Source organism: Dromiciops gliroides, chromosome 4 (genome assembly GCF_019393635.1).
Source record: "Dromiciops gliroides isolate mDroGli1 chromosome 4, mDroGli1.pri, whole genome shotgun sequence".
In the NCBI taxonomy this organism is placed as follows: Eukaryota; Metazoa; Chordata; class Mammalia; order Microbiotheria; family Microbiotheriidae; genus Dromiciops; species Dromiciops gliroides.
In genome coordinates this window covers 395,746,872-395,759,406 of record NC_057864.1, presented here as the reverse complement: position 1 = coordinate 395,759,406, position 12,535 = coordinate 395,746,872, and the positions used below count along the sequence as shown (strand labels likewise).

Sequence of the window (12,535 nt, the reverse complement as noted above, 5' to 3'; positions counted from 1 at the left end):
ACTGTACTAAGCACTTCATAAATATTATTTCATTAGATTAAGCATCCCCATTTTACAAGTGAGAAAACAGAGGAAGATAAAGGTAAAATGACTTACCCAGCATCACACAGATAGAAAGTGTAAGATGCTGGATTTAAACTTGTTTTTCTGACCCTGACTGTAGGCCCAGTATCTTTTTCGTCAGTGTATAGTTTACTTTTGTTCTGTTTTGTTGTGGGGGTTAGGGGTGAGGTAAAGGGGTAACCAGAGTAAAAGAAGTCTATGGTGTTCTCTAATCAATTCCATGAATAACATCACTGACTAACTGGCAATCAGCATATTTTTGAGAACCTCCAGTGATGGGAAGCCAATTATTTCCCAAAAGAACATAATGTACTTTTGAATAGCTCTAACTGTTGGGAAGTTTACAGTAGATGTTACAGTAGCTGCCTTTTGGAGCTCTAAATATAAATATAAATATAAATAAATATAAATATAAATAAAGTATAAATCTAATCCAATACACTGTACTGGTGTTTAATAAATGCTTGTTGACTGATTCCATATGATAGTTCTCCTAACACTTAAAAATTGTCAACAAGTACCCTAAAGTCTTCTCATCTTCAAGCCAAATATTTCCCAATGTACATTAATTAGTACAATCTAGCAAGAATTTATTAAGGGTAGACTAAGTCTCCAGGTGCTATGTTTGTCACTAGGTATAAAAGGATAAAAGCCAAACAGTATTTGCTTTCAATGAATAATTCTAATAGATGAAAAAATATGCACACATAAAGTATACAAAAAACAGACACAAGGTAACCTTGAAGAAAGGTAAAAGTGGTGAGGTCACAGGTATACTAGAACCGGCTTACATAGTAGGCACGCAAGGGTTGATGGTTAAAAGTTTCAGTGTGAGCATTTATAACTCTGAAAAAGAAAATCTAAAAATCAGGAGTTTATTGTCTTGTTGACTGTCTAGACTAAAGAACATGATTGAGAAAACTGTTAATACAGATTGAACTTATAATGTGCATTTTTGGAAAGCTGACTGTTAAACATTTACCAGTACATCCCTGGGTGAAACATTGGCAGCTAAAGTTGAAGCAAAAGAGTGTTTGAAGGCTATGAAGAGAAAAGTCATCACTAACAGGGCTGATGAGGGAGGGTTCCTAGATGAAGTAACATTTTGGTTGACTTTTGAAGAGTTAAGTAGAAATTCTTTGTCCATTCTGCACATCAAGAATGATGTGAACAGAAGCAGGAAACTATCTGTGGATGAGTGTGAACATACATATGGATTCTGGGGTGGAAGGTGGGATAATCAGAAATTTAAGAGCTGGAAGGGACCTCAGAGATCATCTAGTCTAGCGATGTCAAACTCAAATAGAAAATGGCAGCCACTGATCCATACGTAAGGATCCCTACAAACTACATATTGACTGACTTGAGTTTCAAATGTAACATTATCCATGTTTTATTACATTTTGTTAACTATTTCTGAATAACAATTTAATCTGGTTCAGGTAAAACTCGAGTGCCGCAGGCCTTGTGTACAATACCTCTTAACATAGACTAACATTTCTCATATAAGGAAACTGAGTCTTAGAGAGCGTCAGTGCCCAAAGTCACACAGATGATGCTGTTCATCCTTTGCACTCAAAGAGGACCAAAGATGTCACTACGTTAGGGTGAGGGTACAGTGTATTCAATTGTGGCTGATCAGTCCCATTAAGCTTGGAAGGCTCTACCACAGGTTGGGCACAAATAGTCTGTTAAAACATTTCAGGTAGAAATGTCTCTAGATTTGTACATCTCATGTTTCCTTTGAGCAATTCTTTTTATTCATAGATCACAGCACCTTCTTTGATGTAATCAAGCCATGCTGGGCAGTGCTATTCCAGTGCCTCCCATGTCTGACAATCAATTCCACATTCTTCTGAGAGACCTTGAGAGTGTTCTTGTATTTCTCTTTCTGAACTTCAAGTGAGTACCTGCCTTGTGTGAGTTTTTCATAAAATAGTCTTTTAGGCAAATGTAGATTTGGTGTTTGAACAAAGTGGCCAGCCCATCAGAGGTGTGCTCTCTGTAGTAGAGTTTGCTTGCTTGGCAGCTCAAGAAAAGATCTCAGTGTCTGATACCTCATTTTGCCAAGTAATCTTCAGAATCTTCCTAACACAATTCAAATGGAAGCACTTAAATTTTCTGGCATGGCACTGTTACACTATCCAGGTTTCACAGGCATACAACAATGAAGTCAACACAATGGCTCCATAGACATTCAGTTTGTTAGGCAATCTAATATCTCTTTTCTTCAACACTTTTTTTTTCAAAGCCTCCCAAATACTGAACTAGCTCTGGCAATGAGTGTATCAACTTTATCATCTTTGTACATGCTACCAAGATAAGTGAACTTACTGATAGCATTCAAAATTTCTCCATTTGCTAACCAGTGGTTCCATGTATGGATGGTATGGTGCTGGTTGGTAGAGATCCTGTTTCCTTGGTGTTGTCAGGCCAAAATTAACACAAGTGGCAGAGAACTGATCCATACTCTTTTGCATGTCAGCTTCAGAAGTTGCATTGATTGCACCATCATCATCTGCAAACAAAAAGTCATGCACCAACTCTCCTTCCATTTTAGTATTATCTTGAGGCCTTTTCAAATTAAATAGTTTACAATCAATGCTGTTTCATCCTTGTTGAAGGCATCTGATAACATCACAGAAAACATCATGCTAAAAGCATGGGAGCAAGCACACAGCTCTGCTTTGCTTGATTTGGTGACTCAGAAAGAATGAGTATCATCTTTTATCCAAAACCTGTGTAAGCATGCAATCATGGAACTGGTATAATAAACTGATGAACTTCTTTGGGCAATTAGATTTCACCATAACTTTCCACAAGCCCTCATTACTGACAGTATCAAGCACAAGTCTTCTAGTAAATGTCCATTGCTGTTACTGTTTCTGATTCCTGTTTCTCACAAAAGGTTCACTACCATCTCTGGTAGACTGTGCCTACTCTGGTTATCAAAGTCACCAGAATTAGAAGCTTGTCCACTTTCAGCACACTGATAAGGGTCTTCATAAATTTTTCTTTGACCTCATCAGGGTTCATCGTGGTGGGAGCATAGGCATTGATGATGGGGTGATGTGGTACTTTCCTGCAAGTGGGCAGTCACTGTCATGAGCCTGGTGTTCACTCCTTTTGGAAGACATTACAAGTTTGCTGCAGATTAGATCAGATTCATTGCAGCTGCCACTTCAGAAAAATGTGTATCCAGCTCAGACTTTTGGTATGCTTGCCTTCAGTTGCCAGACTTGTTTCACTCCGTGCTACTAACTGGATGTGATATCTGCTGAATTCTCTTGCAACAAGAGCTATTCACCTTTCAAGTCTACTGGATTTCATGCTGCCCATGAGTATGCAAACATGTTTCTATGTACCAAAAGTGAGTTAAATCATCTTCACAAAAATTTCTGTACCATTTTTTGTTTTGTTCTTACAGTGGCATCCCTGGCATGGTAAGTATGCCAGGATTGGGTGAAACAGACAATTTTGGAGGTAACTTTTTTTTTTTTTAAGCTTAATCCTCATGCCAGAAGGTGAGCAATGCAGTCCTTTAAAAAAGCTGCTCAGATACCCAGAGAGCTGCCCAATCCCACTGTTATTTCAGTCCAGTCAGAAGATAACCCTATGTCCTGGGCCTTCTGTATTCGAGGTTTTGACTACAGTGTATCAGAACCTGCTGCTTTGTCACTTGTCTGTTGCCACAAGACTTCAAGGTAGACAAAACAGTATGAGAGTAAAATAGTAAATTAATAACAGTAAAATAATAAAATAGTTAAATAAGAAGATAATAGTAAAATAACAAATAGTTGATGTTTTGACTTGTGCAAGAACTGGAATTAAGTGAGGCAAGAGTTGTACAGTCATCAGCCTCACTCTCTCTTCAGAGTCATTGAAGTTCAGTGGCAAGACAAAAATCAAGACAACTGGTAATAACCAGGGATGTAGCACCTGACCAAGCTCTAAGTACTTCACAGCACCCCCTCCTAACCACCTTCACGGCCCATTGGAACAAACTGCTCTCATCTGTCCATTCTGCCCGGGGGAAGTCTTCCTGTGCTTGGGGTAGACATCCCTCAGGTTTAGCCCAATTGCTGAGATGGTTTTACTAGGGTGTGGCCATTCTGCATGCTTATGGCTTCTTAGAGCTACAGATGAGAGCTGAGTGACAGGTGGACATCAAATGTTTATAATCAGTCCTGAAAAGGACTCGGAAAGCCCTCACACAAGAGATGTCAGTCCTGTCTGAACACCTCATTCACCCTGATCACACAGGTAAGTAAGCATCAGTAGTGACATTTCAATGTATATGAGACAGTGATTGCATCAAGATTATAGTGCATAAAGTGGTATAGTATGAAATAAAGATAGAAAGGTAGGGCAAAGGATATAAGTACAATAAAATACACTAACATAGGAAAAGAAAACAATATGTGAATACAAGTTGCCACTTAATATTTTGTTAAACTTAAATGTTGGCAAAGAATTGGAAATCAAGGGAATGCCCATCAACTGGGGAATGGCTGAACAAGTTGTGGTATATGAATGTAAAGGAATACTATTGTGCTGTAAGAAATGATGAGCAAGTAGATTTCAGAAAAACCTGGAAAGACTTAAGTGGACTGATGCTGAGTGAAGTGAGCAGAACCAGGAGAACACTGTACACAGTAACAGCAACACTGTGTGATGATCAACTGTGATGGACTTGGATCTCCTCAGCAGTGCAATGATACAAGACAATTCCAAAGAACTCATGATGGAAAATATTCTCCACATTCAGAAAAAAACACTGTGGATTCTGAATGCAGATTGAACCATACTGTTTCTACTTTTTGGCTTTTTTTTTCTTTTTTGAGGTTTTCCCTTGTGTTCTGAATTTTCTTTCACAACATGACTAATGAAGAAATATGTTTAATGTGATTTATATATATAACCTATGTCAGATTGCTTGCTCTCTTGGGGAGAGAGGAGGGAAAGAAGGGAGAAAAATTTGGAACTAAATCTTATGAAAACAAATGATGAAAACTATCTTTACATGTAACTGGAAAATAATACTTTTATGATTTTAAAAAATCTCAAATATTTTGGTTTACCTTATACTTGTGTAATCTTCCATTCACCTAATTATATAAAGTGATTTTATCTAGAATTTTAAACAATTTTTTTCCTTCAGGAGATATATATTCTTTCCCTTGTCCTCATGGAGAAATATATATGACTGGACTACTGTCTAATAAAGGCCAATGCTTCTAGATGAGAATAACTGAAACCAGCTAAGTACAATTTTCTATCCTATAGAAAAAAATCTCCTGTAACACAAGATTCCAAAAATTCTGCCCGTAAAACTCAGTTGATTTAAATCCTATTTCCTTGTGTCAAAGCACACTCAGCAGATGTTCAATGAATTCTTGCTATATTAAACTAAATCTGTCATTGTGATATTCTACTTATTACAATAAAAAATTGGGGGGAGGGGACCAAAGGAGAAGAAGATAAAGGGGGGGAAGGGAGGAAGGGAGAGGGGGGGGGGAGAGAGAGAGGGAGAGAGAGAGAGAGAGAGAGAGAGAGAGAGAGAGAGAGAGAGAGAGAAAATGGCCATCCTTTTCATTCTCCCCTTATTTCCTATCAACTCAAATGCATTCTGTCACTATCTCCTACTTTGAGGTGGTCCTCCTTTCCCAAGGCCAACTCTTCTACATGCATAATCAACTCATTCCATCCCATCTTCTTCTGCAGAATACCCCTTTGTGATTCCCCACTATTTCATTTATCTTCAATCTCTCCCAATCTACTCACTCATTCCCTGTTACCTACAAAAATGTCCTCGTCTCCCATATCCTCAAAAAGCCCTCACTCAATCCATCTATCCCTGCTAAATATCTGTCCCATATCTTTCCTGTTTGGGGTTAAACTCCTTGAGAAGGCATTTACAATAGCTGCCTCCACTTCTGCCGCTTTCATTCTTTTCTTGTCACCTTAATTTTTTTTTTTTGGTGGGACAATGAGGGGTTAAGTGATTTGCCCAGAGTCACACAGCTAGTAAGTGTCAAGTGTCTGAGGCTGGATTTGAACTCAGGTCCTCCTGAATCCAAGGCCGCTGCTTTATCCACTGCACCACCTAGCTGCCCCCGCTCTCATTCTTTTCTTAACGCTATAATTTGGCTTCCAACCTCATCAATCAACTGAAACTTCTCTGTCCAAAGTTATCAGTGATCTGTTAACTGCTGAATCCAAAAGTTTTTGTCCAATTCTCATCCTTCTTCACCTCTCTGTAGCCTTTGACACTGTTGATTGCCTCTTCCTTGAGACTATTTTCTCTCTAGGTTCTTTCCTGTTCTCCTTCCTATCTATCTACTCCTTTTTAGTCTCCTTTGCTAGATCTTTATTCATGTCATGTTTGCTAATCATATCTACAGACTATTTCACTTAGTGATTTCATCCAGCTCCCAAGGACTCAATTATCATCTCTATGATGATGGTTCTCAAATTTACTTATCCAGTTCTAACCTCTCTCCTGATCTTCTGTCTTACATTTCCAACTTCATATTAGATATCCTGAACTGAAAAGTCCTGTAGACATCTCAAAAACTCACCATATCCAAAAGTGAACTCATTACCATTCTCCCAAAATCCTCTCCCCTTCCAAATTTCTCTATCAAAGGCACCACCATCCACTCAGTCCCTCAGTCTTGCAACCTAAGTGCCATTCTCAACTCTTCATTTTATTTCACTCCCATCATGTCCAAACTATCACCAAGACCTGTTATTTCTACATTTGTAGTATCCCTCAATGCCCCGCCCCCCAGCTTCTCTCCACTGATACCTCTACATAGGCAATCATCTCCTCATACCGTAATTACTACAATAGCCTGCTGGCTGATCCACTGCCATACATGTCTTCCCACTCAGCTGTCAAAAGTGATTTTCCTAAAAGTGCAAGTTCAACCATATTCCCCCCGCCAAATCAAATCAACTCCAGTGGCACCCTATCACCCTCCATGATCAAATATAAAATCCTCTTTGGTGTTCAAAATCCTTTACTGCATATTTCCCCACCACAATCTTGCTAGTCTTCTTACAATTTATACCACTTTCTCCCCTCACAGGATTCTGAATCCAATGATTGGCCTGCTTGCAGCTCCTCAAATGAGAAACTTCATTCCCTCAGCTCTGGTATTTTTACTTGATATCTTCCACGCCTGCCTGGAATTCACTTCCTCTTCATATCTACCTACTGGCTTTTGTTGGCTTCCTTTAACTTCAAGCTAAAATTCTACCTTCTACATACCAGAAACCTTTCCCAATCTCTCTTAATTCTTGTGCTTTCCTTCTATTCATTATTTTCCTATTATCCTATATATAACTTGTTTGTAACTAGTTGTTTGCATGTTGTCTCCCATTATAGTGTAAGCTCCTTGAGGGCAAGAGACCATCTTTTGCCTTAATTTGTATTACCAGCACTTGGCACATGCCTGAGCACAGTCAACACTTAATAAACTTTTTTTGACTGAATGACTACCTACCTTACTTCCTACACTGGCTATTCCGAACTTTCTCTTCTTTCCTCAAGACTCCTATATAACCCTTGCTCAGTAGATTATACTTCCTGTTTTTCCTGAGCAATCATCCTTTGTGAGATTACTACTCTTCCCATTCAACTTCTCAAAATCCCTTGACACCATCCTTCATTTTCTGCTTTGCTTCATTCTCTAATGAAGAGTTGGCCTTTCTCCTAGGCAGGCAATCCCATTCTGGGGCGGGGGGAATCCAGTCTTGTGTAGGGGCTTTTTCTTTTATCATTCTACTCTCTAAATCTCTAATTTCTCCTTATTCACTGATGTCTTTCCCTGCTACTTTCAAACACACTCCCCAACCCTTAAAAACTTTCAACACAGATTTCTCCATCCTCAAGCAATCATCCAGTATCTCTCCTCTCTTAATACAGGACAAACAGAATACATGCAAAGTGTACAAAAAAGAATTCTTAATTGTAATTAGGAGAGTCTACCAAGGGAATGGACATTAATCTTGTTTTTACTTCAAAAATAATTTCTAAAACACTGTGTGCTGATGTGACATTCTGACTATTATATGACTCCATGGGGAATATAATTATTTTTTTAAAACCACGGCATTATTTGTTTCTTTCTCCTCCCTCATTTATTCTAAAATCAGTCAAGAACAGGGTACATGCTTACCAATTTCCTAATAATCCTCCAGATGCCTCAGTAGTGTTTAATATATAGTAGATATTCTCGTTTCATAAAATACAATTTGAATAGGCTAGTTATGTATTTAATTGGATCATGACAGGAAAAAACCCCACGTAATAATTAATTCAAAGAATGACTATATACAAAATATGCTATTCTGTAGACCTTTACTACGGACTAAATTAAAGGTTAACATAAGAAAATAATGCTATGAAAGGCATAAAAATAGACTGAAATATATCTAACTGGCCGAGAAAAAATAGCTCCCTATTAATTATTTTCATTATTTAATAGAAATCAAGGAAATAATAATGTTATCAAAAAATTCTCATTCACTTCAGATATAAATATTTAAATTAGTATCTGATACAAGATGTCCCAAAAATCTTAGTGCCATTTTTAAGCTATTAAAGTTTATTTTAGATTTAACAGTATGAGATTATCATATATTGTTTTAGCATATGACATATTATTATTATATTGTTACAGCTTAGTATTATATATTGGGAAATAGCAAGGAAAATGAAAAGCCTGCCATACATCAACAAGGGACCACTTGAAAATAAAAAACATAAATCTGGAGTGGATGCATTTGGTGTGATTGCAACTTCAGTGAGTGGCTGTTATTTTATGTCAGCTAAATGAGGCAGACATTCAAGACTTTGTCCTGGGACCTCTTCTCTCTAAACACTCCCACTTGCTGATCTCATCAACTTCTAAAAGTTCAATTATTAACTCTATGCAGATGATTCCTAGATTTGCTGTATCTGACATTGCTGACTACCCGCTTCTCTGGAATACTCTCTTATCTCTGGTTTGTCCTGGTACTGCTCTCTCCTGGTTCTTCATCAACCTGTCTCAGTCTTCAGTACTCGTTCATCATCCAGATCATGACTCAAAGTTCTATTAAATGCTTGTATCAAAATTTGTTTAGCCATTTCCCAATTTGATAGCTATCTACTGTTACGAGTGTTTGCTACCACAAAAACTGTTTAGGGAGCCTTTCTTTTTATCAATGATTTCCTTGGGATAAATGTATATATAACTTAAATGTACCTATTTTTATACGCATTGTTTCTGCCACTAGATGAAAGATTCCCCCCCCCCCCCAACACAGGACAGTGCCTGGAACATCAATTCTAAGTTGACTGATTTTTCACCTAAGCTGTTAGGGTGACTGGGCAGAGGACAGAAAGTAATAATTAATTCTGACACTTCTGCTTGTCTTTTCCCCTCCAAATGAGAAAATCATTCAAATGTGAGTCTTTCAAAAACTGTGAAGTAATAATTAAAATACAAGTTATTTTTCTTCTTCACACTGCTGCTAAATGCATAGAAATTTGTTTCAAATATTAGACAGCATGCCTCTTGGAGAAGATTCGTTTGTTAGGCCTGACCTGGAAACTTCAGAGAGCCTTTCAAATAGTTACCAGAATAGATTAAGTTTTTTGAGAATGACTGAGAATGTTGGGAGACAAATCCTCTACAGTTTGGGAAGGGGATAAACTAACAAAATTATGTTAGAGAAGCAGAATGGAACAGTCTGGAGAGAAAGCTAGCCTCAAGAGTTCATCCTTGAGATATATTGCCTATTTGGCTATTGGGCAAGTCACTTATCTCAGTGTCTCAGCAACTCTCTGCCTTGACTGAGTTCCCTTTTAGGTCATTTAACTGATAAGAAAACATGCTAAAAAGCTCAGTTTATAATCGTTTTATCCAAAATTAAGTTACTGTGTGAAGTTAATTTTTTTTGTGGGAGAGGAGGTAATAACTCTTCAGTACACAAGATGGGGGTTAATTCTTTTGAGGTTGCTGTTGTTCTAAGAGTTGCTGTCGAAGATGCCTCAAGATTTTTGCTGTTGCAGTTGGTTCTGCTAACTGATGAAAAATTGAGTTGTTTACAGATTCTGAAACATGAGGGCTAAAAAGAAAAAAAGGAAACCAAAAATAATGTGACAATAAATTCTCTTACAATTGGGTGAAAAATATATAACCTTTCAAATTTCAAAGAAAACACATGTTCAATTCAGTAAAACATTTGTCTTATAAATGGACTCATTAGTCTGAAATCTAAAGGAAACTTTTCATGAATAGCATTCTAATAACAGGATTCTGAATTGTTATTTTCATGTACTGGGTTATGTGTTTAGAACTTCTGTCTAGAAACAATTTTAATCGTGCTTATAGTAATATTTGATTATTAAAGCTTTGCAAAAATAGTGACAAAATTTAGGCTATCTTCTGGATAACAAGAGACCTAGCTCATGACTTCAAATGACCACAAGTTTCATTATGAGCTAACAGTGGTGGCTGACAAATTTAATTAAAAAAAAAAAAAGGCAATGAAATTTTTGGCTAATTAATAGAAGTATTCAGTGTCCAGTTCAAGAGAGGTAGTAGTTCTACTGTATTATGCCATAAGCAGTAAACACTGGGTCAATAAAAGGAATATTAAATTAAAATTTGCCAAAAGGAAGGTAATGATAATGTTGAAAGAATATCAAAAAGTCACACAGGGAACGGATAATGAAATTGGTTATGTATAGCCTAAAAGAGAAAAGGTCTATGAGACATTACAGCTGTCAAAAGTATCTGACAGGGGCAGCTAGGTGGCGCAGTGGATAGAGCACCGGCCCTGGAGTCAGGAGTACCTGAGTTCAAATCCGGCCTCAGACACTTAACACTTACTAGCTGTATGACCCTGGGCAAGTCACTTAACCCCAATTGCCTCACTAAAAAACAAACAAACGAACAAAAAAAAGTATCTGACGGTATGCCAAAACTAGCTCAGTTTCAGTAAAATGGAAAACTAAAACCAATAAAGAAGAATTCAGTTTAACAAAAAGAAATGTCTAATAATAAAAGCCGTCATGCATAGAATGGGCTGTTACTGGAGGTCAATTTGTCAAGAGATGCTGAATTAAGCTCTTCCCTGTGAGGAGAAGCTGGACAAACTGACCTGCAAGGTCTTCTTCTACTCTAACTAAAAATATAAAACCCATCTTCTAAAAATTCCCCTTTTTACCTCTCCTATAGTTCAAAAAGGTCTCATAACAGTTTTATATCTTAAAGATTCTAACTTGGCAGGAGAATAGTATGTTAGCCTCTTTTGGCGCTGATGTTCATCACTGTTCTTTAAGGGATCTTGGCTAGGTCCCTAGATCCTTACAAAGAACGGGTAAAGTAGCAGAGATACAGTTACTTGTCCCAAGATTTAGTGAGGCTGAAGTTCCTCAGCTTGAAGTCAAACAGCCCCCTCTGACCTACCAATTCAATCTGACTCAGGAAACATTTATTTTCAACCAGTTCAGGTGACCAAATGTTACCTAAAATTGAAACATATATTTTACCTACGATTTTGCTCAAAATTTAAAAGAATAACATGATATCTTACAGCTGGGAAGATGACGTTTCCTTTTTAGATTCTTCACTGCGCTCCGAATCTTCTCCAAAATCAAATCTATCCATCAACTTCTAAGAGAAAGAAAAAATTATTAGATCACTGGGCTTCTTGCTAATGCCGACTTTAAGATTAAAATGATACATCAAGCTTCATGCTATTTATTTGTTTGTTTGTTTATTTATTTAGCTGTCTATCTGCCTATTTTTCAGGGCAATGGGGGTTAAGTGACTTGCCCAGGGTCACACAGCTAGTAAATGTCTGAGGCCAAATTTGAATTCAGGTCCTCCTGAATCCAGGGCTAATGCTTTATTTATCCACTGCACCACCTAGCTGTTCCCAAGTTTCACACTTTTAAAAAAATAAAATAGCCCATTAAAAATGACCAAAACAAGTCATCTCTATCACTGCAAACATAATCAGATCTTATGTAGTTTAAAGAAGCAATCTGTGTACAAAATTACAAAAGTGCTGAAGTAAAATACATCACCCAAATAAATTTATGGTAAAATGTAAGAGCCTTGTTGAGAGAAGCAATATGGCATAACAAAAAGTAACTGATAGGAGACCCGAGTTCAAACCCTGACTCCAACTCTTGTTATGAAGTGATTTCACTATAATGGGCCTTAGTTTCCTAATCTGTAAGATAGGAATAATACTACTTATACTCCTACTTTGCAATGTTATTGTGGGGAAAATACTTTATACATGTTAAAGAGCTACATAAATATGATCTATTATTAAAATCTTGGATTATATTTTATACCTAGATGTCAAATTAATTGTATAGTGCAGTAAGTATTGGTATGGTCCATTCTACTTTTATATTCTAACATATTAGTCAATTTTAAATAAATAAAAGACAAAATTT

The 12,535-nt window shown here is 37.1% G+C and overlaps 1 protein-coding gene across 1 annotated transcript in view; it reads right to left on the bottom strand.

The window, feature by feature from the left end:
• SCAF8 (SR-related CTD associated factor 8) overlaps window positions 1-12,535 on the bottom strand; it is a 99,418-nt gene that overhangs the window by 25,509 nt on the left and 61,374 nt on the right. The window contains 2 exon segments of the mRNA XM_044001916.1: window positions 10,065-10,185; window positions 11,659-11,738. Coding sequence (XP_043857851.1) covers window positions 10,065-10,185; window positions 11,659-11,738 — 201 coding nt within the window.